This window comes from Amblyraja radiata, chromosome 31, assembly GCF_010909765.2.
Source record: "Amblyraja radiata isolate CabotCenter1 chromosome 31, sAmbRad1.1.pri, whole genome shotgun sequence".
NCBI lineage: Eukaryota > Metazoa > Chordata > Chondrichthyes > Rajiformes > Rajidae > Amblyraja > Amblyraja radiata.
Genome location: NC_045986.1, coordinates 8,159,690 through 8,184,759, shown reverse-complemented (window position 1 = coordinate 8,184,759; position 25,070 = coordinate 8,159,690). Strand labels below are relative to the sequence as shown.

The window sequence follows — 25,070 nt, the reverse complement described above, 5'->3', positions numbered from 1 at the left end:
ATGCAAACTACAGTAACTGGAGAGGAATTCTTCAATGAATTGCAAAAAAACGTCAGAATATAACCTGAAGTAGAATCAACTGCAATGAGTGACAATTGATGGAGGAAAGAACATGTCTGGGGCGAAGAAAGGTTTGGTTGGGCAAAACACAAGCATTATGTGGAAAGTATGTTGATATGTCTTGTGTCTTGAAACCTGTTGCTTCTGTGGTGAATTTCATTCGATATCATGGATATCATCGTCGCTAGCTTTGTGCTTTTCTGGAAGAAATTGATTCTGAGTTTGTTGATTTGCCTTATTATACAGCAGTTCGATGGCTTAGTTGTGGAAAGGTTTTATTGTGGTTCTTTCAGCTAGGAAAGGATATTGATTCATTTCTCAGAGAAAAATCATCCTAAACCGCTTTTATCAGACGCTGAGTGGCATTGGAAATTGGCATTTTTTGCAGATGTGACAAGCCATATGAATCAATTGCATCAATAGATACTGCCTCACCCGCTGAGTTTCTTCAGCATTTTTGTCTTCCTTCGATTGTCCAGCATCTGCAGTTCCTTCTTAAAGTATAAAGAAGGAAATATGATTGCGTTTTATAATTTTTTGAAGCCTGAACAGTTTCCAAATTTGAAGCAATTTGCTTGAAGATTTGTATCCCCTTTTGGTACAACATACCTCTGTGAACAAACATTTTCAAGAATGAAGTATGTCAAGTCTAAATATCAAGCAAATTTATCCGATGAGCATTTGAAGTCCATCCTCACAATTGGCTCCTCAAATTTGGATCCTCAATTCAATGACATTTTGAAATCATAAAAGTAGTTCCATCCTTCCCATTAATGTGGCTGCATAAAACTTTATGATTTCATTGGTTAACCTTGATTGATGTCTACAAGAAGGGTTTCGACCCGAAACATTGCCCATTTCCTTTGCTCCATAGATGCTGCCTCACCCGCTGAGTTTCTCCAGTATTTTTGTCTACCTTCGATGGCTACAAGTTTTGTTTTGAATTTCTTCCATTTGTTTTAGTTAAGTACTTTTTTGAGTTACTTAAATTTATAAAACAGACATTTCTTTATTTTTTTCTACAGCCTGCAAAAAATGTGCCAAATATATAATGTGGCCCTCATACAGAAAAGTTTGGAGGCCCCTGATATAAAATATAATCATTATCACATCTATGCTGGAGGAACTCAGCATGCCAGGCAGCATCTGTGAACGGAAATGGACTGATGACATCAGACAGAAGAAGGGCTCTGACCTGAAAGGTGGTCTGTCCATTTCCCTCTGGCCTTCTGAATTTCTCCAGCAGTTTGTTTTCTCTTGCTCAAGATTCCAGCAACTCTGATGCATTTCCATGTTGATTCAGGACCAACAGGACCAACATTGTTATATATTTATCCTGAACACATGGATCTGTTTATCAAGCTTGTGTCCTCAGTACATTTCTTTACAGCTGTGAAAGTTTGATTGTGTATCGAGAGGTGACGATAAGGCGGTTTCCACCTGTGACGTCAGAATTATCTCTAATTTAACTAAGATCATTGATAGAATCAGCTCCATGCTGGTTAATGCAGACTGCAATGGAGCCTTGAAGGCTGTGGATTAGGACTAAATCACGAATGGTTCTGATGCAGACTTGGGCTAAAGCTGTGGTGTAGTGATGATGACTCGCAAAATTCAGCCATCACACTGTTATCTGGGGAACCAGACCATGGTTATTTAGCTTGGAGAAACCAGCCCAAGACCACTACAGTCAGCACTGAGAGCCACCAAAGAGCCTGAGCTGAGAGTCGAAAGTCAGTTGGCAAGGAAAACATATACCAGTGTCTATTTAGATTACACACGTAGCCAGTTTGCTTAGGCATCAGTTTATCCTCATGCCATTGACAACTACTACTGACTAACTGACCATGTTTTGCCTCCATTCTTCAGTCATCATAATGGACATCCAATGATAGCGGTATTAACATTCGATAACTGATCACATTTAAATTCTTCAGCCATTTAAAGTAGATAACAGAAGTCATACATCATTTATGCTGCTGCTTGACTCAATGCAGAAATAAATTCTCCAATTGTACAGTAATCTGAACTAATTAGTAACATGGTGTCTGGACAACAATATCTGCTTCAATGTCACCACCATGAAGGAGCTTGTTCTTGATTTCAAGAAGCGTGGTGGAGTACATGCCCAATTTAGCATAATTGATACTGAAGTGGAAATGGTTGGCAGCTTCAAGTTCCTTGACGTAAATATTATTAACAATCTTTTGTGGACCAACCACATTGAAGCGAGAGCCAAAAAGCACACCATGTCTACTTCCTAAGGAGACTAAGGAAATTTGCATGTCTCCTACAATTCTTATCAATATCTATCAATGCGCCGTGGAAAGTTGCGTCAGGTTGCATCACAGCTTCATTTGGGAACAGCTCTCCTCAAGAAAGCACAAAATCACAAGAGTTGTGGATGTAGCCCAGTTGATCACAAAGACCAGACTCACCAGTATTGACTCCATCTTCACCATTTTGCGAGAGGAGAGCAACCAACATAATCAAGGACCTTTGTAACCCCTGTCATCCCCTTTTTCTCTCGCACCGATCGGGCAGAAGAGACACAAGCTTGAAAATACATACCACCAGACAGGAACACTTTTCTCCCATGTGTAAACAGACTTTTGTACAGTCCTTCCATAAGCTATGACATAATTCTGATCTTTCAACCTATCTCATTGTGGACATTGAACTGGTATGGTAGAGTGTTGAATAACTATATTTTGTATGCTGGTATTTTTCTTTTTGCAATACCTGTTGTATTCGTATATGGCTTGATTGTATTCATGGAAATGTTTCTGATTTGATTGGATAGCATGCAAACAAACCTTTTTACTGTATCTCAGTATATGACAATAAACCAATACAAATATTTTTCTATGATGTTATAAATAGAAATGTAGTTGTAAATCTACTATAACACTTATGTGTGTAAATAGCATTTGATATGCTTTATGCAAATAGTATGCACTGAATTTAACCCTGTCCACATAATTAAAAAAACTAGGTAGGTGGACAGTTTGAAATCATCAAAGGAAAACCAGACACCAGTGTTTTGTGGCCCCCTCTTCTCTGATGGATAAGGGCATCACCAGAAGTCTTTCCAATCAGTAGGTGCAATGGAATTACTGTGGACTTGGAATGTCAAAACACACTTTTCTGGATAATGTGCATCTAGGAGCAAAATATCAACAAAAAATAAACTATTGTAAGAATCCAGCAGGTTGACCAGCATCTGTGGAGGCGAAAGGAAGTTAACATTTTGGGCTGACATTTTACACCAGAACTGAGAGCGCAGAGAGAAGATAGCCAGTGTGTGGAAGTGAGAAGGAGAAGGATAGAGAGAGGATGGTGAGTAATAGGTGGGACAAAATAATGGAAAGATGATGGACAGATATAACCAGATGGGATAGGATGGAAAATGTAACCAAATAGAAAGAGACTCTGGGTGGACTGGTGAGTAGTTTACCTTCCGGCTGGCACAGTGTACTGCTGTTTTGTATGTTTGTTCGTTTGTGTTGTCTGTGAAAATCCCACAAGGATCACTTTCATGAGAGAGGTACACATTAACATCGGACATACGGTACCTCCAAACATTGTTCCGGATTTCTCTCACTTGCTGGATTATATGGACATACTCGTCGGCAGGGCTGTGGCTATGTTCGAGGTCTTGAGACGGAGGAGGACCCATGGGAAGTGCTCTGGAGCACTCACCTGACTCTGGCGACGAGGATTATGCACACCGCTCCCGAGTATATTCCTTACAAATCTACGTTCTCTCAATAACAAAGTGGACGAACTGCAACTCCTGCACTAGACAAACAAGGACTCTCGAGCCGCTGCCCTGCGCTTCACTGAGACCTGGCTGTGTGAGACGACCCTGGACAATGCGCTGCAACTGGCTGGCTTTCAACTACATAGAGCGGACCGCGAAGCAGAGGCAGCGGGAAAATCAAGAGGCGGTGGAATATGTTTCTATACTAACCACAACTGGTACAACAACATCACGGTACTATCTATCTTCTCCCAATCTAGAATCATTCTAAATTGCAAACCCTTTTATTCTCCAAGGGAATTTGCCTCTTTTATTCTCGCTGGAGTTTACATCCTCCCCCAAGCCTGCGTACGTGAGGTGCAAACGCAACTCGCTGACCAGGTAATGAGGGTAGAGAGTGACTTCCCGGACTTCATGGTCATTGTTTTGGGGACTTTAACAAGGCTAACCTCAGCCGAGAGCTTCCAAAGTAGATTCAAGATTCAAGAGAGTTTATTGTCATATGTCCCAGATAGGATAATGAAATTCTTGCTTTGCTTCAGCACAACTCTTCAGCCTTCAGTAACAGGCTTCATGTTACCTGCCCCACCAGAGGGGAGAGACTCGATCGCTGTTACACTTCAATCAAGAACGCACATCGACCTGTTCCCTGAACGGCTCTGGGTCTCTCTAATCATTGTTTAGTTCACCTTATTCCGACCTACTGGCAGAAACTAAAATCTGCTAAGCCTGTGGTCAGAACAATGAAAAGGAGGACAAACGAGGGCATTGAAAATCTAGTCCTGCTTTGACTGCACTGATTGGAATATGTTCAGGGAAGCAACCACAAGCCTCGACGAATATACAGACACTGTGACATCATATGTCAGCTTTTGTGAGGACAGTTGCATTCCCACTAGCACTCGGATCTGGTTCAACGACAAGCCCTGGTTTACAGCAGAACTCAGACAGCTCCGCCAGTCTAAAGATGCGGCCGACAGGAGTGGGGATGCAGACCTCTACAGGCAGGCCAGGTACAAGCTGAGAAGAGGAATCAGAACTGCCAAGGAAAGGTACTCTGAGAAGTTGAGAAGCAAGTTCTCAGCTAATGACTCTTCAGTTTGGAAGGGCTTGCAAGAAATCACCAGCTACACGAGGAAAATCCCCTGGTCCTTGGACATTTGTCAGCTGAACGAGTTCTACTGCAGGTTCGATAAACAGAAACATAACCCTGGTACGCCCTTCACCCCTTATCCAATTACCACTTCACACTTACTCACAGCCTGACTCCAGTCTGCAAAGACTGGACCCTTCCCCACCCACTCCTCCCCAATCACCACTTCACACCTTACAGCCTGACTCCAGTCTGCAAAGACTGATCCCTCGTCCAATACCCACACCCTCCTTGCTCCCCAGCATCAGTCTGGCCACTTCTCTATCACAAACAATAGAAATTGAGGAGGCGGAGGGGCTATTCAGAAGACAGAAAAGTCGGAAATCTCCAGGACCGGACAATGTTTCCCCCTCTACCCTCAAGCTCTGTGCCAAACAACTGGCACTGGTCTGCAGAGACATTTTCAACCAGTCCCTGCAAACCTGTACTGTCCCTGCCTGCTTCAAAATCTCCACTATTGTCCCTGTACCCAAAAAGACAAGGACTACTGCTTAATGACTACAGGCCTGTCGCATTGACCTCTGCAGTCATGAACACCCTTGAAAGACTTGTGCTGGCCCAGCTGAAAAATGGCCCAAATAACTGCTGGACCCTCTGCAGTTTGCATATCGGGCAACAGATCAGTGGGTGACGCAGTCAACCTAAGCCTGCACTTCATCCTCCAGCACCTAGACCACCAGGGGACCTTTGCAAGGATTTTGTTTGTGGATTTTAGCTCTGCATTCAACACCTTGTGCCAGAGTTACTACACTCCAAACTCTCCTAGTTGACTGTGCCTGAACCCCTCTGTCAGTGGATCACCAACTTCCTGACAGACAGGAAGCAGCATGTGAGGCTGGGAAAGCACATCTCGGACCCGCAGACCTGCAGCATAGGAGCACCGCAAGGCTGTGTACTCTCGCCTCTCCTTTATTCTCTCCACCAATGACTACACCTCCACAGACTCCTCTGTCAAGCTTTTCAAGTTTGCGGACAACACAACCCTGATGGGACTGATCCAGGATGGGGAGAAATCTGCCTACAGACAGGAAGTGACACAGGTGGTGTCCTGGTGCCTTCGTAACAACCTGGAGCTCAATGCTCTCAAGACATTTGAATTGATAATAGACTTTAGGAGAGCTCCCCCTCCCCTCACCGCACTCACCATCAACAACACCACAGTCACATCTGCGGAGTCCTTTAAGTTCCTTGGAACCACCATCTCCAAGGACCTTAAATGGGGGGCCACCATTGACTCCACAGTCAAAAAGGACCAACAGAGGATGTACTTCCTGCGACAGCTGAGGAAACACAATCTGCCACAGGCAATGATGGTCCAATTCTATACTGCTGCCGTGGAGTCTGTCCTCACCTTCTCCATCATGGCATGGTTTGGCTCAGCCACCAAGCATGACATCCGGAGGCTGCAGCATATTGTTCGATCAGCTGACAAGGTTGTTGACTGCAACCTTACCCCCCCCATTGACAAACTGTACACTGCAAGGGCCAGGAAGCGACCGGGTAAGATCATCTCTGACCGCTCTCACCCTGGCCTTTGAAGAACTTCCCTTTGGAAGGCAACTCCAGACTGTCAAAGCCGCCACAGCCAGACATAAAAGCAGCTTTTTTCTACGAGCAATGGCTCTACTAAATAACCAAACGTCTGTAGCTCCTTTTGCTCTGGTATTTTATTTCATTTACACATTTAAACTATAATGTATTATTCTTAATGTGTTAATGATTTATGTTTTCTTCTTAATTGTTTACTGTATGTTGTGTTGTACTTGGGAGCGGAGCACCAAGGCAAATTCCTTGTATGTGTACATACCTGGCCAATAAACATTCATTCATTCATTCATTCATTCATGGGAAAGGAACACAGAGAGTGGGTTACCTGAAATTGGAAAATCAGTGCTCATGCATTGGATTGGAGGCTACTGAAGCTGGAAATGAGATGTTCTGCTCGGGAACATCTCATATTCGTGGATAACGTTTGGCTTTGCAAAAGGTCAAAGACAGTCAGGCCACTGTGAAAATGGGTAGGAGAGTTGAAACAATGTGCATACAGAAGCTGAGCTGATCCATTGCAGAATAGCAGAGACAGACGCATGCGGACAGGTACTCTGCAAAATGGTCACATAGTCTACCAATGCCAAAGTACAGGAGGCCACATCGTGAGCATTGAATACGTTAGAGCAGTTGGAGAAGGTGCACGTGAATCTAATCTCACCTGCACCAGCTGCATGTGACCTTGATGGTGACAAGTGTTGGACTTCTTACTGTGACGGAAATTACCAGGGGATGGAGAGGGGTGAGTGCGAAGGGATGAGGAGATTAAGGAGTTACAGATAAAGCGATTCCTGTGGAAAACAGGAAATAGGGAGAGGGGAAGATATGGCTGGTGGTGGGATCTTGCTGCAGTTGGTGGAATAGCCAAAGAAGGAAGCAGTGAAAGCCAAGGCTTGTGGAGTTGAGGGTGAGAACCAGGGGATCCATATATCTGTTTTGTGTGGACTGAAGGAGGGGCAAAGTGAGAGCAGGTATACCGTAAGTGGAGAATGTGTGTTTGAGAGTTCCATCAACTACAGCAGGATTTCTTGAAGATGGAGGACATTTCAGAAGTGCTAAATTGAAAAGCTTCATCTCGAGAACAGAGGTTCTGCAGAAAGAAACTGATTGAACGGAATGGTGTGCTTACAAGAGTGACAGTATGAGAAGGTGAAGACAGAAACGTACTGGTTTTATTTCCATAGCTTTGCACCTCAATTGGAGACATGATAAAAAAAAAGGAGAATTCTATGGATAAGGCTTGATATGAGTTGGAAAGTAACAAAGATAAATCCTGTGGGAGATCTGGTGATGTCGGAACTAATAGTCCAGGGCTCCTCTGATCCTTTTTAGAGGTCGGAAAATCTCTTTTTTTTCTCACTAATTGCTATTTATGCCATTGCTAGCAAAAAATGTAATTTCTACAGATTCCTTAGAGAAATGTATTTACATTATTCTTTTCCTTTCAGGTGCGGGAGGTGAAGATCTCAAAAAGGTAAGAGTTTATTTAGACTTCAACGATACAGCATGGAAACAGGTCCTTTGACCCACTTGTTCCCCTCTTCTTCTAGATGAGGCTCTCACCAGGGTCTCTTCTATACCCCGTAACTCTGCTCTCACTCCCCACTCCCCCCTCACTCGTAACAAGGGCAGAGTCACCGTTCTCCTCATCTTCCACCCTACCAGCCGTCACATACAACAGATAATCCTCCAACATTTTCGCCACCTCCAACAGGATCCCACCACTGGCCACATCTTCCCATCTCCTCCCATTTCGGATTTCCGCAGAGACCGCTCCCTCCATAACTCCCTGGTCCATTCGTCCTTTCCCACCCAAACCACCTCCTCCCCTGGTACTTTCTCTTGCAACCGCAGGAAATGCTACACTTGTCGCTTTACCTCCCCCCTTGACTCCATTCAAGGACCTAAACAGTCTTTCCAGGTGCGGCAGAGGTTCACCTGCACCTTCTCCAACCTAATTTATTGCATCTGCCGCTCTAGGTGTCAGCTGCTCTACATCGGTGAGACTAAGCTTAGGCTTGGCGATCGCTTCGCCCAACACCTCCGCTCAGTTCGCAATAACCAACCTGATCTCCCGGTGACTCAGCACTTCAACTACCGCTCCCAATACAAATCCGACCTTTCTGTCCTGGGACTCCTCCATGGCCAGAGTGAGTCCCACCGTAAATTGGAGGAGCAGCACCTCATAGTTTACACCCCAGCGGTATGAATATTGACCTCCAATTTCAGGTAGTCCTTGCTTTCTCCCTCTTTCCCCTCCCCTTCCCAGCTCTCCCACAGCCCACTGTCTCCACATCTTCCTTTCTTCTTCCAGCCCCCAACCCCCACATCAATCTTAAAAAGGGTCTCGACCCGAAACGTCATCTATTCCTTCGCTCCATAGATGCTGCCTCACCCACTGAGTTTCACCAGCATTTTTGTCTCCCTTTGAAAGGACAAGAGTAATTCTGCACTTAAATTTTATGCCTGGCTATAAATAGTATTTGTAGTGGAAGGAATTGCAGATGCTGGTTTAGACTCAAAAAGCTGGAGTAACTCAGCGGGACTGGCAGTATCTCTGGAGAGAAGGAATGGGTGACGTTTAGGTTGGGTGAGGTTGAGACCCAGGACAGAAAGGTCTGTGTGGAAGTGGGAAGAATTAAAGTGTTTAGCAACAGGGAGTTCAGTATTTCAATGTAAAAAAAAATTGCAATTAGTTCAAATTTCTGTAAGTCTCTAGACCCTATTGAAAATCTCCCAGCATATGGTGCTGATTATACTAAGGATACAGCACTGCTCTTTATTAATATTCATGAAGCAGTACTTCTGTATAGCCACACACTGTAGAGTGAAATACAATATATTTTAAATCCACAGTGATACTACTTGTTTCTAAAAAAATATTTTTCAAACTTTATTAATCCCTGTATATAATTGTTTAATTCTAGATATTTTTTATTCTATTCCTGCTTTGTCAACTTTCACAAGTGACTACGTGTAAAATTAACGAGTATGATCATAATGGTGTCTGCTGCGCATTGTGTGCAGCCGGTAAGTGCCAATATTTTACACATTCTTTACAGCAATGCCAGCAGAAGTAATTTCCTTTACTTTTGTTAGTGCTCCAAATATAATTGTGTTAAAGTAAAAGTGCCATAAGTGATCTTTTATTTCATTAATGATGTCACCCCATATCCTATAAAAAATATATAGACGCCATTTCCCTTTTATTTTGTATATATTAAAATGTTTGCATTAATATTTTGTATAACAGTTAAGTGTCTCATATGTGGCCAATTCTCAGAGGATTTAATGATTATATTAGCAATGTTACAACATTTTGAGATTTTAAAAATCAAGAAGTTTAATTTGTCACTTAATTTGTCAAAAAAGAAGTTCAATTTGACACCTAATTCACTTTCATATCTTCAGTATTTAAAAAAATTATGGCCATTTTCATACTCGGAAATTAGCATCTTGTTTCCTGTTGCTTTTCCATTGACTTAACACAAAAGCTGTGATCGAGGACAGTCAAAAGCCCATAACTTTCTTAAAAATTAAGAGAACTGAATGACATTTTCAGTTATTAGAAACATAGAAAATAGGTGCAGGAGGCCATTCAGCCCTTCGAGCCAGCACCGCCATTCATTGTGATCATGGCTGATCGTCCCCTATCAATAACCCGTGCCTGCCTTTCCCCATATCCCTTGACTCCACTAGCCCCTAGAGCTCTATCTAACTCTCTCTTAAATCCATCCAGTGACTTCACCTCCACTGCCCTCTGTGGCAGGGAATTCCATAAATTCACAACTCTCTGGCTGAAAATTTTTTTCTCACCTCAGTCTTAAATGACCTCCCCTTTATTCTAAGACTGTGGCCCCTGGTTCTGGACTCGCCCAACATTGGGAACATTTTTCCTGCATCTAGCTTGTCCAGTCCTTTTATAATTTTAGAAGTTTCTATAAACCCCCCCCTCTTCCTTCTAAACTCCAGTGAATACAAGCCTAGTCGTTTCAATCTTTCCTCATATGACAGTCCCGACATCCCAGGGATCAATCTCGTGAACCTACGCTGCACTGCCTCAATCACAAGGATGTCCTTCCTCAAATTAGGAGACCAAAACTGTACACAATTCTCCAGATGTGGTCTCACCAGAGCCCTATACAACTGCAGAAGAACCTCTTTACTCCTATACTGAAGTCCTCTTGTTATGAAGGCCAACATTCCATTTGCTTTCTTCACTGCCTGCTGTACCTGTAAGCCTACTTTCAGTGACCGGTGTACAAGGACGCCCAGGTCTCGCTGCATTTCCTCCTTACCTAACCTAACCCCATTGAGATAATAATCTGCCCCCTTGTTTTTGCCGCCAAAATGGATAACCTCACATTTATCTATATTACACCTTGGCAGGACAAATCAAAATAGGACGTACATGATAAATGGTAGGGAATTGAAGAATACAGTTGAACAGAGGGATCTGGGAATAACCGTGCATAGTTCCTTGAAGGTGGAATCTCATATAGATAGGGTGGTAAAGAAAGCTTTTGGTATGCTAGCCTTTATAAATCAGAGCATTGAGTATAGAAGCTGGGATGTAATGTTAAAATTGTACAAGGCATTGGTGAGACCAAATCTGGAGTATGGTGTACAATTTTGGTCGCCCAATTATAGGAAGGATGTCAACAAAATAGAGAGAGTACAGAGGAGATTTACTAGAATGTTGCCTGGGTTTCAACAACTAAATTACAGAGATAGGTTGAATAAGTTAGGTCTTTATTCTCTGGAGCGCAGAAGGTTAAGGGGGGACTTGATAGAGGTCTTTAAAATGATGAGAGGGATAGACAGAGTTGACGTGATCAAGCTTTTCCCTTTGAGAATAGGGAAGATTCAAACAAGAGGACATGACTTCAGAATTAAGGGACAGAAGTTTAGGGGTAACATGAGGGGGAACTTCTTTACTCAGAGAGTGGTAGCGGTGTGGAATGAGCTTCCAGTGGAAGTGGTGGCGGCAGGTTCGTTGGTATCATTTAAGAATAAATTGGATAGGCATATGGATGAGAAGGGAATGGAGGGTTATGGTATGAGTGCAGGCAGGTGGGACTAAGGGAAAAAAGTTGTTCGGCACGGACTTGTAGGGCCGAGATGGCCTGTTTCCGTGCTGTAATTGTTATATGGTTATATGGTTATACTGCGTCTGCCACGTATCTGCCCACTCACTCAACCTGTCCAGGTCACCCTGCAACCTCCTAAAATCCTCTTCACAGTTCACACTGCCACCCAGCTTTGTGTCATCCGCAAACTTGCTAGTGTTGCTCCTAATTCCTCTTCCAAATAATTAATATATATGGTGAACAGTTGCGGCCCCAACACCGAGCCTTGCGGCACTCCACTCGCCACTGCCTGCCATTCTGAAAAAGACCCGTTCACTCCTACTCTGTGCTTCTGGTCTGCTAACTAATTTTCTATCCATGTCAACACCCTACCCCCAATACCATGTGCTCTAATTTTAGTCACCAGTCTCCCGTACGGGACCTTATCAAAGGCTTTCTGAAAGTCTAGATACACTACATCCACTGGCACCCCTTCATCCATTTTACTTGTCACAAACAAGTTATTATAGATTGAAGCATTCTGAAACAAATATAAAACAACTTGGATGACCTGAAATTAAAGCATACTAGACCAAGTGCAGACCCGTGTTAATATATTAATTTTATTAATTTGCTCCTTTTACCACATAACCGCCCTATCTACTTGAAGGGGTTTTGGGGAGGGAGGGTGGGGGAGAGGAAGGGGGGAGAGAGAGAGGGATGGGGGGAAAGAGAGTGGGGCGGGAGGGGGAGAGAGAGAGAGGGGTGGGAGGGAGAGAGAGAGAGAGGAGAGAGGGGAGAGAGGGGGGAGAGATAGGGGAGAGAGGAGAGAGAGAGAGAGGGGGGAGAGAGCAGGGAGGAGAAAGCAGGAGGAAAATGAGTGGAGGGAGAATGAGCGAGGGGAGAGAGAGCGGGGGGGAGAGAGAGGGGGAGGGAGAGAGGGGGATGGAGGGAGAGAGAGGGGAGGAGAGAGAGAGAGGGGGGAGAGAGAGAGAGGGCATAGAGGGTAGTGAGAGAGGGGAGAGAGAGAGAGAGAGAGAGGGGAGAGAGAGCGAGAGGGGAGAGAGAGAGAGGGGGGGAGAGAGAGAGAGAGATGCGGGGCGGCAGCTCGTGTGGGCCCGCATGAGCGAGGCACGGAGTGATCTGAGGACGGTGAAAAGCAGCGGGGGGACCAGCCGATCGTGACTTCCGCTAAGGGAAGCGCACCCACCAGCGTGACAGAGCCGGGCTGGGCCGGGCTGGGGGGGACAGACGATCAGGCCTCTGACTCTCTGGAAACCCATGGCTGGAATGAGCGGGCAGGCGGGATGGGAGGGGCGGGGCCCCCTGTTCTCCAATCATAAGATTAAACACTACAGGCATCAGCAACTAAATAAAGATTGGAAAGGCAAGGGCATAGGGAGAATGTTGAAGAGACAATGGTAGTAAGAAAATATTTATTTTACATATATGAAGCGCCAGTGGAATGAAAACTGTAAATTGTGACCTGGACAGCATCCCCAAGATTAAAGTTGACTTTTTCTGATGGGATAACCATGTCATTTGCAGTCATCGTAGCAGGCTCCTGGAACAAATTGTTCTACACTCTGTGGAAATAAGTAAAAGACTTATCCACAAAAGACTGAAGTCTAATGGGCCTGTCCCACTTACGCGACTTTTTCGGCGACTGCCGGCACCCGTCATAGGTCGTTGCAGGTCGGAGAAAAATTTCAACATGTTGAAAATTCAGCAGCGACCAGAAAGACGCTACAACATTTTGGGTGACTGAGGAGACTACTCGCATGTCGCAGGGTGAAGCCTGTATGGTTGTGAGTAGTCGCCCAAAGAGTCGTACCTTGTTCTGGTCACCGCTGGATTTTCAACATTTGTTGAAAAATGTCAGTGACCTGCAATGACCTATGTTGCTGACTAATGGGAATCCTTGGCCTGTGTCCATTCAAAATGGGAAAAGAACAAGGTAGCATTTAGAGCCTCGGGTTTTTGCACTGAGAGCACACAGAAGCCCAGTGTAAATGACAGAAGGAACATGCTGCCTCTCAAACCATGCTTCCCACCTGCCCAATCACACATGTGCTGCCCAACCTGTGGAGCAGGTGAATCCCACATCATCCTTATCAACTCCTACTTTCCACAACAAAAGAGATTACAAAAGAATAAGACTCCAACCTTGATATGCTTGCACAACAACCTCCCTGAGGACAACATGACTTTCTAGAAATGCTGCTATTCCTGCGTACAACAATAATGATTCTCAAGTGTTTTTATTTTGCAAAAACAGCATTGTAACTGGTTTATTTTAGCAGGACAAGCACGGCAATTCCATGTCTGCCTTTTCAATGCGCATGTTTTGTTTCATCGCAGGCACTATAGTGGCTAAACACTGCACTGGTAATACCGGCACATCGTGTACTTCATGCCCAAATGGAAGATATATTGGACAGGCAAACGGGCTACAACGCTGTTTTGGTTGCCTGGTCTGTTATGCAGGTACTGTACATGTATTATAATATGATTGAAAAGATGCTGATTTGATCAACATTTGTTCAGGGTTTCCTTCAATTCCTTCCTTAAATTCCTCTTACAGATCTTGTACACCCAATACTATGTAATGGATATTGCTGCCTCTAATTTCTATAAAGATCCATGATTTTATAACTGCATCAATAGTGAAATCAGGAGGTCAAGTTGAACGTTAATGTGAGGTTTTCTGCGATCAAAATCTTAATTGGGGACCAGGTTATTATGTGCTTAAACTTTCAGCTAGATGTTGCTTCCCCACATTTCAATATTTTTAGAACAGCATTTTGAGTCACACTCTCACTCTTTGTGAAGTTTGCACCAAGATCAAGAACTCCATAGCTCACAGATCAACATTTTTGGTTTTATTGTGTAAAGCCAAGTAATTGATTTTAATATCACAAAATGTATTGTGTTTCAATCTTTCGTATTTTAGTCCAGCTAAATTCACTTCTTAAAATGAGGTACAGGTATTATCCTCTACTCATCCAGCTGCAGATGAACATTGGGCCTGATTGATTGAATGGAGAAACTAGAGGGAGATAGAAGAGTGCTGTGGGTGTCATTGGGTTCTGGACAGGATGATCTTTGTGCAAGGGAGTCACTCAGCTCTTTCAGGACCACAGTCATGCTCCTGGCAGGAAGTTGACATGGAGGTCAAGAGTGTTCAAGCGTCCATGGCGTAAGGGTTTCTATGGAAGTTATTATCACATCATATGTGGCTTGAAAACAAGATTTCCTCCATATTACAGCAACTCAAATGAAGAGAGTGTGGCCAAGGTAGTGTGGGTCTTTGATCAGAAGTGGATCTGCCCTGAACGAATTCCATATCCCTCTGTGAGCTGCTCATTCAAGTAGCTGTCCAAATGCCTCTTAAATGTTACTGTTTCTGTTTCCACCACCTCTTTTGTAGCTTATTTCAGATACTAACTGCTTTTTGTGTGGCCAGTGCACCTCTCAAATCTTTTTTTAAATGTCTCCCTCTCAACTTAATCCCATGCCCTCTACTTTTAGACAGGGGGACCAGAATCTGGTTATCTAGAATATCTGTGCCTCATAATCTTATATACCTCTATCATTTCACCTGTCAACCTTTGCTCCAGAAAAAAACAGATACAGCCTCCCCATCCAACCTGATAACTCATGCTTTCCAATCAAGGTGAATTTATTAGAACATAAAACAGTACAGCACAGGAATAGGCCCATTGGTCCCATTGTCTGCACCATTTATGTAGCCAAGATACATTCTTATCTGCCTGCACATGATCAATGGCCCTTCATTCCCTGGAAAGCTATGTGCCTATCCAAAAGCCTATCCAAAAGCCTCTACTATCGCATCTGCCCCAACCACCATTCCTGGCAGCCTGTTCCAGGCACTCGTCTCCATCTGTAAAAATGTTGCCTGGCACTTCTCTTTCAAAATGTTGTCCTTTTCACCTTAAAGCTATCCCTTCTAGTATTTGAAATTTTCATCAAGGTAAAAAGGTTATGATGTTCACCCAATCTATGCCTCATAACTTTATATACTTCCATCAGGTCTCCCCTTAACCTCCGGCATTCCAGAGAAAACAATCCCAGTCTGTCCATCCTCTCCTTGTATCTACTACTCACTAATCGAAACATAATTCTGGTAAACCTGCTCTGCACCCTTTCCAAAACCTCCATGTCCTTTAATGCACCAATATGCCTAAAGCCCCTTGACCACCTTATCTACTTGTGATGGCACTTTCAAGGAACTATGTTCCTGCACTCCTAGATCCCTCTGCTCGACAACAGCCTCCAGAGCCTTGCCATTCACCGCGTAGGCCCTGCCTTGGTTTGACTTCCCAAAATGCAACACCTCGCACTTCTCTATTAAATTCCATCAACCATTTCTCAGCCCACCTGCCCAACCGATCAAGTTCTTGCTGCAATTTATGAGAACCATCTTCGCTCGTGTGCGGACGTGGCGCCGACGGACGAGAGGCCGAAGCGAAGAAGTCGAAGCCAAAGAACCGAATGGAAACGAGGCCGAAACGCCAAAAAACCGAAAGTCCAGAGACGAAACGCCTACTAACCAATAGGATGGGATGCCTAAATGCAAACTAACCAAAAGGGCGGGACGCCTAAAAGCCAAAGAACCGAAAAGCTGCGTCGCCTAAAAGCAAACTTACCGAATGGCCGCTCAGTCGAAACGCCACCTACCCGAAAGGCGCGTCGCCTACAAGCCAAAGGACCGACTACCGCTCAACAGAAAGGTTCAATAACGGGCTTGACGTTGCCATGGGGCGGGACTTGTCAGCGATTGGCCCAGACCCCCGCGTCCATGACATCACTGTGGAGGGATGAACATTGTCCTAAACCTCCGCTCCACCCAACCCAGCAGCCTGCGGAGGGTGGCCGTGGGAGAGTGGGGGCTGTCCCGAGGAATGCACACCTTCGGCCGCTTTCAACTTGGTGCTTGGGTTCAGATTGCCCAGTCACCTATGGCTTGTGTGGGAAAATAAACCCCACGCTCCCGTCTCCTGCTTCTCTCTCCCTTCTTCTCTCTCTCCCCCTCCCTCCCCCTTCTCTCTCCCCTTCCCTCTCTCCCTTCTCTCTCCTCCTCTCTCTCCCCTCTTCGCTCTCTCCTCCTCTCTCACCACTCTTCGCTCTCTCCTCTCTCTTCCCCTTCTCTCTCTTCCCCTCCTCCCTTCTCTCTCTCTCCCTTCTCACGCCCTTCTACCCCCTTCTCCCCCTCCTCTTCCCCCCTTCTCCCTCCTCTCCCTTCCTCTCCCCTGCTTGCCCCTCCTCTCCCCACCCCACCTATTTCCCCCTCCCCCTCATCTCCCCCTCCCCACCCCCCTCCTCTCCCCATTAGCCCTCTTCTTCCCCCTTCCCCCTCTCTCTCCTCCCCCTCCCCCTCCCTCTCTCCCTACTTCCCCCCTCCTCCCTCCCCTCCACCCCCATCTCTCCCACCCCTCCTTCCCCCTTCCCCCCATCTCCCTCTCTCCTCTCCCCCTCCCTTCTCGCCCCTCTCCCCGTTTCACCCCCTCTCCGCCCCCTCTCCTCTTCTCCACCTTTCCTGACACCTCTGCCCCTCTGATGCTGCAGGCTGCCCCCCCCCCCCCCCGACCCGTGAACCGCGCGTTGAGGGGACGGGACCCAACGGATCCCACTTGGTCTAGTATCATTATAAAACTCTGATCTTGGATGTTTGTGTCGTCTGTATTTATTTGTGTGTGTTTCACATCTCCTCAAAAACCCGACGTGCTAACGGTGAAATTTTTACATATAATTGGGTAGAGATTTACCCCATAATGTCAAAAATCCCCTCGTCTGAAAATGTGATTCTTTATTTTCCGAGATATCTTGAAATTCTGCACAAATCTGACATCTTTTTAAAATCTACCAAGCTGATGACGTCACAATGGCTCCTCTCGTTCACAGTTGACCGGCCTGCCGTCCGAAGGCCGGTCAACCCCGGGGCTCTGGATTAAAGCCAATAACGAGTTAACATCCTGGCTCACAGTAATTTTGTCTCCTGCCGAATCACACTCGGTCGGCTGTTCGCACGCAGCCCTCACCCCCCCCCCAGGGCTCTGGATTGAAGCCGCTGAGCACGTGGTCAGGTCGTGCTGCGCACTCCGCTGGGCTCCTTGAAGTTCTACAACATGGCGGCGGCGGTTATTGCAACGCGGGCAAGCGCGGTGGAAAAGTGGCTGTGGCGGCTGTTACAGGGGACGACCTCCTCTACCTCTCCCCCACCCGATCGTCTGTCACGCTGGTGGGTGGGCTTTCCCTCACGGAAGCCACGATCTGCCGACCTCCGCTGCTTTTGACATTCCTCAGCAAAGATAGTATCTTTGATCCTCAGATCGCTCTAGAAAAGGAAGCAAGCTTCAGCGACAATCAGTGGAAGTCATCACTTGTCGCAATAGATGATGGTGGTTACAGAATTAGCTCAGGATGCTTCCAGTTTCTAGTGGACGCTTCTGTTATGGGGCCATTAGTGCAATAATAATAATGAGTCCATTGTAGTTTAGAGCTTACTTGAGGTTATAGTGTTTAATAGCCTGATGGCTGTAGGGAAGAAGCTGTTCCTGAACATGGAAGTTACAGTTTTCAGGCCTTCCCGATGGCAATGGTGAAATGAGTATGTAGCCAGGATGGTGTGGGTCTCTGATGATGCTGGCTGCAACTCCGATTAATTCCTTCGATGGTGGGGAGGTCAGAACCGGTGATGGACTGGGCAGTGTTCACAGCTTTTTGCAGTGTTTTCCGCTCCTGGGCGTTCAAGATGCCTAACCAGGCCATGATGCAACCAGTCAATATGCTCTTTACTGTACACCTGTAGAAATTCAAGAGAATCTTCTTTGACAAACCAAATCTCCGTAATCTTCTCAGGAAGTAGAGGCATTTAATGTTTACAGGATACTTGCACCACGACTGGAAAAAGAGGGAGCTATTCTGCTGTGCAGGTTTCACTTGCATCGGGCCGAGACCGACCGGTGTGTGTGATCTACTGAATTAGATAACTAGGACAGTAGATAAAAGTAAGTAGTCAGCGAGAAGGGAAGTGTGAAAAGTTAAAGAGAAAGGACAAGGTGATTGTACAAAGTAAAATCACCAGTCATAATTACCATGAACCATGTCAAGAATGGATACAATTTGCAAATATAGTTCCTCCTAATTTTCCCACCGGAGCTTTTTCTCTCCTGACTTTATCTCAAATTAAGGGCTTTCAGTTTCCATTTTGCCTATCTGTTCTATAGATTAGATATCCTCCCTTTAATACCATAGGAGCATAGATGGGAATATTAGGAGGAAATATTGGGTTGGGTGGACTAAGGAATAGCCAGGGACAGAAGGGATTAATGAGAGTGTCCATAGTCCATTAAATAGCGGCAATTTAAGGCTTTGTGTAAATCATCACAATGGGAGGTTGGAACACTTGAGTTTAGAAGAAGCATGAAAGATGATCTCATGGAAACACAACATTCTTACTGAGCTTGACAGGGTCTTAGCAGGGATGACATTTCCCTTTGCTGAGGTGTCTGGACTTAGGGATCACAGTCTCAGAGTAAGTGGCAGACACTGAGAGGCTCAGTTACAGTGTATGTATGAGATCTAAGTGATTGAGTTTTAGATTTTGAAGGAATCGAGGGATATGGCATTATTGAGAGGTGCTGAGATAAAAGATCTTTAAACCATTGTTCAGAGAAATCCATCTGGTTGAACAACTAAATCGTGCTTCAGTTTCATATGTCTTGTCGAGTTGAAATAGAAAACAGTCATATTAATTTAACATGGACCTCATAAATGTTTTCTATTTACAGATATGGGATTCAAAGTTAAACAAAAATGTACCAAAACCCATAATTCAAAGTGTGGGCCCACAGATGGGTATTACTGCAATAAAAATTGTCAGCGTGTCAACAAGCACACATCATGCCCACCAGGTCATGGAGTGAAAGTGAAAGGTGAGTTGCTGGCGTGCCAAGTGCTAAGTGAGATCTTGGGGTTTAGTGATAATCATCTGGACCTTGCATTCCTATACCCATCAAAACGGGACCAGGAATGGCAATTTGACCAGGTTGGGATAAAGCCAAGTGGTTGTGTTTAAATGCCATGTGACTTGTTACTGGCATGTGGCGTTAACTTCTGGGCAGAATGAAGACATTAAAATTACTGGCACCAAAGGGAGTTTGCTTGCCTGGGGTCCCCGTGTGGCATCTACAGCTGGCTGGGTTTACCTTAATGAATCCTCTGCACAAATTTAGAGTGGTCTTTGAATTTGTGTCCTCAAAATCTTAGTCCCACTGTCCATTTTTACCATTACTGGGCAGCCTCGACTTTTATTCACTATTGTCCATTTTATTGCTTCTCTCACTGCGATCCTGATTGTCCAGGAGACCGAGAATGGAATAGATAGTTACGGTGAATGTGGTCACACCTAAGGTACAGGCAGAGAGTAGATAGATGACCACCAGGAATGGGTGTAGGCATCCTCCTGTGGCCTTTCCACCTTGTAAACTGGTATTCAGATTTTGGATATTGTTGAAGGATATGGACATTCAGGGAAGAGCAGCAGCAGCCAGGTTCTAGCACCAGGCCTTGGACTGAGGCCCGGCAGGGAAAGGTGAAGGCTGATAGAGTGATTGTGATTGGAGACCCATTAATAAAGGGGGCAGACAGGAGATTTTATTACCGCAAATAGGACTCCAGCACGGTGTGTTGCCTCCATGGTGCCAGGGTCCAGGAGGTGTTAGAGTGGCTGCAGAACATTCTCAAGGGGAAGGGTGAGCAGCCAGACGTTGCACATGTTGGCTCAAATTATATAGATAGGGAAAGGAATGAAGTCTTGCAGAATGAATATAAGGAGTTAGTTAAAATGGCGGCCGCGAGGCTCGCCCCAGTACAAGTTGTGTTCCTGTCTCTTGTACTTGTGTCTGCGTTATACGTTTGTAAAGTGTCATGTGTAATCCAATACACCCGATGGGAACTTCTAAATCTCAAACTTAACATCCACGGAGTCCTGAGGCCATCTTTATGGAAGGAAATAACATTTGTTTCTCCGGGCCTCCCCACATTCTGGCCGCAGACCGGCAAACGAAGCAGACCGCAGACCGGCAAACGAAGCAGGCGCTCCGGTATCCTCTCGAGGTTCAAGAGGCGCCCATTCCGACCTCCTCTCCCAGCCCTTCTGCTGGCAAATGTTAGATCTCTCCGGTACAAGATGGACGAACTCCAGCTTCTGATTCAGACCAACAGGAACTACAGCAACTGCTCTGCCATCTGCCTGACTGAATTCTGGTTGGATCAGTCAGTGCCCGACCAAGCAGTAACGCTGCCAGGATATACACTTCACCGAGCCGACAGGTCAGCTGAACTATCTTTCAAGTCAAAAGGTGGTGGAATATGCATTATGGAAAACCAACGCTGGTGCACAAACTCCACCTCACTCAGCCATGTATGTTCCCCACTCTTGGAGCACCTTACTGCCACATGCAGACCCACCTACCTCCCCAGAGAATTTGCATCGGTCATTGTAATCGGTGTTTATATTCCACCTGAGGCTAATGCTAACGCAGCCATGAGCAAACTAGCCTGTCACATACCCGACACAGAAAATTCATACCCAGATGCAGCAATAATTGTGTTAGGTGACTTCAACCACACCAACCTGTCCATTGAGCTTCCAAACTACCACCAGCACGTAACCTGCCCCAGCAGAGGGAACAACACGCTCGACCACTGCTATACTCCGTTTAAGGAGGCTTACCGTGCCTTTGTAGGAGCTCCGTTGGGCAAGTCAGACCACGCGATGCTGCTGCTTATCCCAAAGTATAAGCAAAAAATAAAATCCTCAAAAACTTCGCCCAAATCTGTCAGGTCGTGGTCTACAGACGCCATCAAAAAGCTGCAAGGCTGCTTCGCATGCACTGATGGGAAGTCTTCCGCGCAGCTGGTGACCTCCACGACTACATGGACACAGTGACGTCATATGTCCAATTCTGCGAGCAACTCTGTATCCCTTCAAGAACGGTTAAACAATACAACAATAAGCCCTGGTTTACAAAAGAAATTCAACAATTAAGAACTGAGAAAAATGCTGCATATAAAACTGGAAATAAGCAGGACTATATGGCTGCAAAATATAAATTAAGGTCTACAATAAGGAAAGCCAAACATAATTATGCCACCAAAATAGAACAAGAAATCTCAACCAATAACACTAGAACTGTCTGGAAAAAACTTCAGGAAATCACCAACTACAAAAAGAAATCCACCCCCATCCCTGATAATGATCACCAACTCCCAGATAGACTGAACATTTTCTATGGCAGGTTTGAACAGTCTCCAGTCCCTCCACCATCGTCCCCCTCTCCTCTTCCTCCCCCTCCATTCCACATCCAGGAGGCTGAGGTGAGGACTACCTTCAGGAGACAGAAGAAAAATAAATCAGCAGGCCCAGACAACATCAGCCCAGCAGTGCTCCATCATTGTGCAGCAGAACTGGCCCCTGTGTTCACCAACATCTTCAATACCTCCCTCTGCCAATGTTCAGTGCCCCAGTGCTTCAAACAATCCACCATCATTCCTGTGCCCAAGTCTAACACAACATCCTGCCTCAATGACTACAGACCGATTGCCCTTACATCCGTGGCCATGAAGTCATTTGAGCGCATTATTCTCGCTCACCTCAAAACCAGCACTTCCTCCAACATGGACCCATATCAATTCGCATATAGAGCCAACAGGTCAGTAGAAGACACAGTCAACCTGGCCATCCATCACACTCTGCAACACCTGGAAACCGCCAACACTTACGCCCGCATCCTGTTCATGGATTTCAGTTCTGCATTCAACTCCATCAACCCGGTCAAACTCTTCCATAAATTAACGGACATGAACATTGACCCCTGCATCTGTCACTGGATCCATAGCTTCCTTTGGAACAGACAACAAAGGGTGAAGATACACAACACCACATCTCACCCTCTGCACCTCAGTACAGGAGCCCCTCAGGGCTGCGTCTTGTCACCCTGGTTACTCTCATTCTATACAAATCAACTCACATCCCAGTATAGTTCAGTCAAAATATACAAATACGCAGATGACACAACCATCATAGGTCTCATCTCTAACAACAACGAAACAGAATACCGCACTCAAACACACAAAGCACTTGGTGCACAGACAATAACCTCCTACTCAACACATCAAAAACCCATGAACTTATCATCGATCTCAGACGTAAGGCACAACCCAAGACCCCCCTACTCATCTCCGGCGAACCCATATCCACCACTGACTCATTCAAATTTCTTGGCACTCTCATAAGCAATAACCTCAAATGGAAAATCAATTCAGATCACATTTATAAAAAAGCCAACCAAGGACTCTTCTTTCTCCGTCAGCTCAAGAAGTTCAGAGTGAGGAAACATCTCCTAATCCGATTTTACACAGCCATCATCCAAAGCATGCTCACTTCATCAATAACAGTTTGGTACAGCAGTTTAGACACTCACTCCTGTAATAAACTACAGCGCATTGTCAACAAAGCATCCAAAATCATCAGCACTCCCCTCCCATCAATAGAATCACTCAATCTCAAACGGTCCGTGTCAAGGGTGAAGAAAATCATTTCTGATCCCTCCCACCCAGCTCACCACATCTTCCACCTGCTGCCCTCAGGGAGGCGCTACAGCTCACTGCCTGCCAAAACATCACGATTTAAAAACAGTTTCTATCCATATGCAATTCGAACTCTGAACACTCTATGATAATATCACAAAGCCACCTCGTGCATGTACTGTATACTGTATGTTGTTTGTGTTTTATGTTATGTTTGACGGGAATCAGCATATTGTGTAACATCCTGTACTGAATATGAATTCCACCAGCTTGACTGTGTGGTCATTAAATAATCTGAATCTGAAATAATCTGAAAAGCTTCAATTCAATGAATTCAATGATACTTTCTTGTCACACGTACCTAGGTACAGTGAAATTCGTTGTTTTTGCATACAATCCGGTAAAGTTATCCAGCAGACTTCACCAGGTAGCACACAAAGTGTCACCACATTTCTGGCACCGACAAAGTTACAAAAAGTTTATCAAACAGTCTATATTTGCTCAGAGTAGACAAAAATTCTGGAGAAACTCAGCGGTTGCGGCAGCATCTACGGAGCGAAGGAAATAGGCAACGTTTCGGGCCGAAACCCTTCTTCAGTGATGCAGGGTGGGGGGGGGGGGGGGGGGGGGGGGGGGGTGCTGGAAGAAGAAAGGAACAGGAGGAGCCAGAGGGCTGAGGGAGAGTTGAGAAGGGGAGGAGACAGCAAGGGCTTCCGGAAATTGGATAAGTCAATGTTCAGACCACTGGGATGCAGACTGCCCAAGTATGAGGTGCTGCTCCTCCAGTTTCCAGTGGTGCTCACTCTGGCAATGGAGGAAGCCCAGGACAGAAAGGTCTGATTCGGAATGGGAGGGGGAGTTGAAGTGCTGAGCCACAGGTAGATCAGGTTGGTTAATGCAGACCGAGCGGAGGTTTTCGGCGAAATGATCGCCAAGCCTACGCTTGGTCTCACCAATGTAGATTAGTTGACATCTAGAGCAGCAGATGCAATAGATGAGGTTGGAGGAGGTGCAGGTGAACCTCTGTCGCACCTGGAACGACTGCTTGGGTCTGACTGGAGTCGAGGTAAAGCGACACGTGTAGCACCTCTTTCGGTTGCAAGGGAAAGTGCCCGGGGAGGGCGTGGTGTGGGTGGGAAGGGAAGAATTGACCAGGGAGTTACGGAGGGAGCGGTCTTTGTGGAAAGCAGACAGATGGGAAGATGTGGCGAGTGTTGGGGTCACGTTGGAGGTGGCGAAAATGACGGAGGACTATTTGTTGTATGTGACGGCTAGTAGGGTGGAAGGTGAGGACTAGGGGGACTCTGCCCTTGTTCCGAGTGCAGGGATGGGGAGAGAGAGCAGTGTTGCGGGGTATTGAAGAGACCCTGGTGAGAGCCTCATCTATGGTAGGGGAGCAGAACCCCCGTTCCCTGAAAAATGAGGACATTTCCGATGCCCTGGCGTGGAACACCTCATCCTGGGAGCAGATGCGGTGTAGACGGAGGAATTGGAAGTAGGGGATGGAGTCCTTACAGGAAGCAGGGTGGGAGGAAGTGTAGTCTAGATAGCCATGGGAGTCAGTGGGTTTATAGTGGATGTCGGTCAAAAGTCTATCACCTGCGATGGAGATAGTGAGGTCAAGAAATGGTAGGGAAGTGTCGGAAATGGTCCAGGTGTATTTGAGTGCCAGATGGAAGTTAGTGGCGAAGTTGATGAAGTTAGTGAGTTGTGTGTGGGTGCAGCAGGTAGCACCAATGCAATCGTCGATATAGTGGAGTTAGAGGTCGGGGATGGGGCCCTGGTACGTCTCGAACAAGGATTGTTCGACGTACCCTACAAAGAGGTGGCGTAGACAGAGGAATTGGGAGTAGGGGATGGA

The 25,070-nt window shown here is 45.7% G+C and overlaps 1 protein-coding gene across 2 annotated transcripts in view; it reads left to right on the top strand.

Annotated features, from left to right (window-relative positions):
* Nucleotides 1-25,070, top strand: part of LOC116990373 (tumor necrosis factor receptor superfamily member 14-like) — a 75,547-nt gene that overhangs the window by 32,329 nt on the left and 18,148 nt on the right. For both annotated transcript variants that reach the window (XM_033047988.1, XM_033047989.1), the window contains 4 exons: nucleotides 7,973-7,998; nucleotides 9,452-9,554; nucleotides 13,955-14,080; nucleotides 19,408-19,551. In XM_033047988.1, coding sequence (XP_032903879.1) covers nucleotides 7,973-7,998; nucleotides 9,452-9,554; nucleotides 13,955-14,080; nucleotides 19,408-19,551 — 399 coding nt within the window. The remainder of the gene's footprint in view (nucleotides 1-7,972; nucleotides 7,999-9,451; nucleotides 9,555-13,954; nucleotides 14,081-19,407; nucleotides 19,552-25,070) is intronic.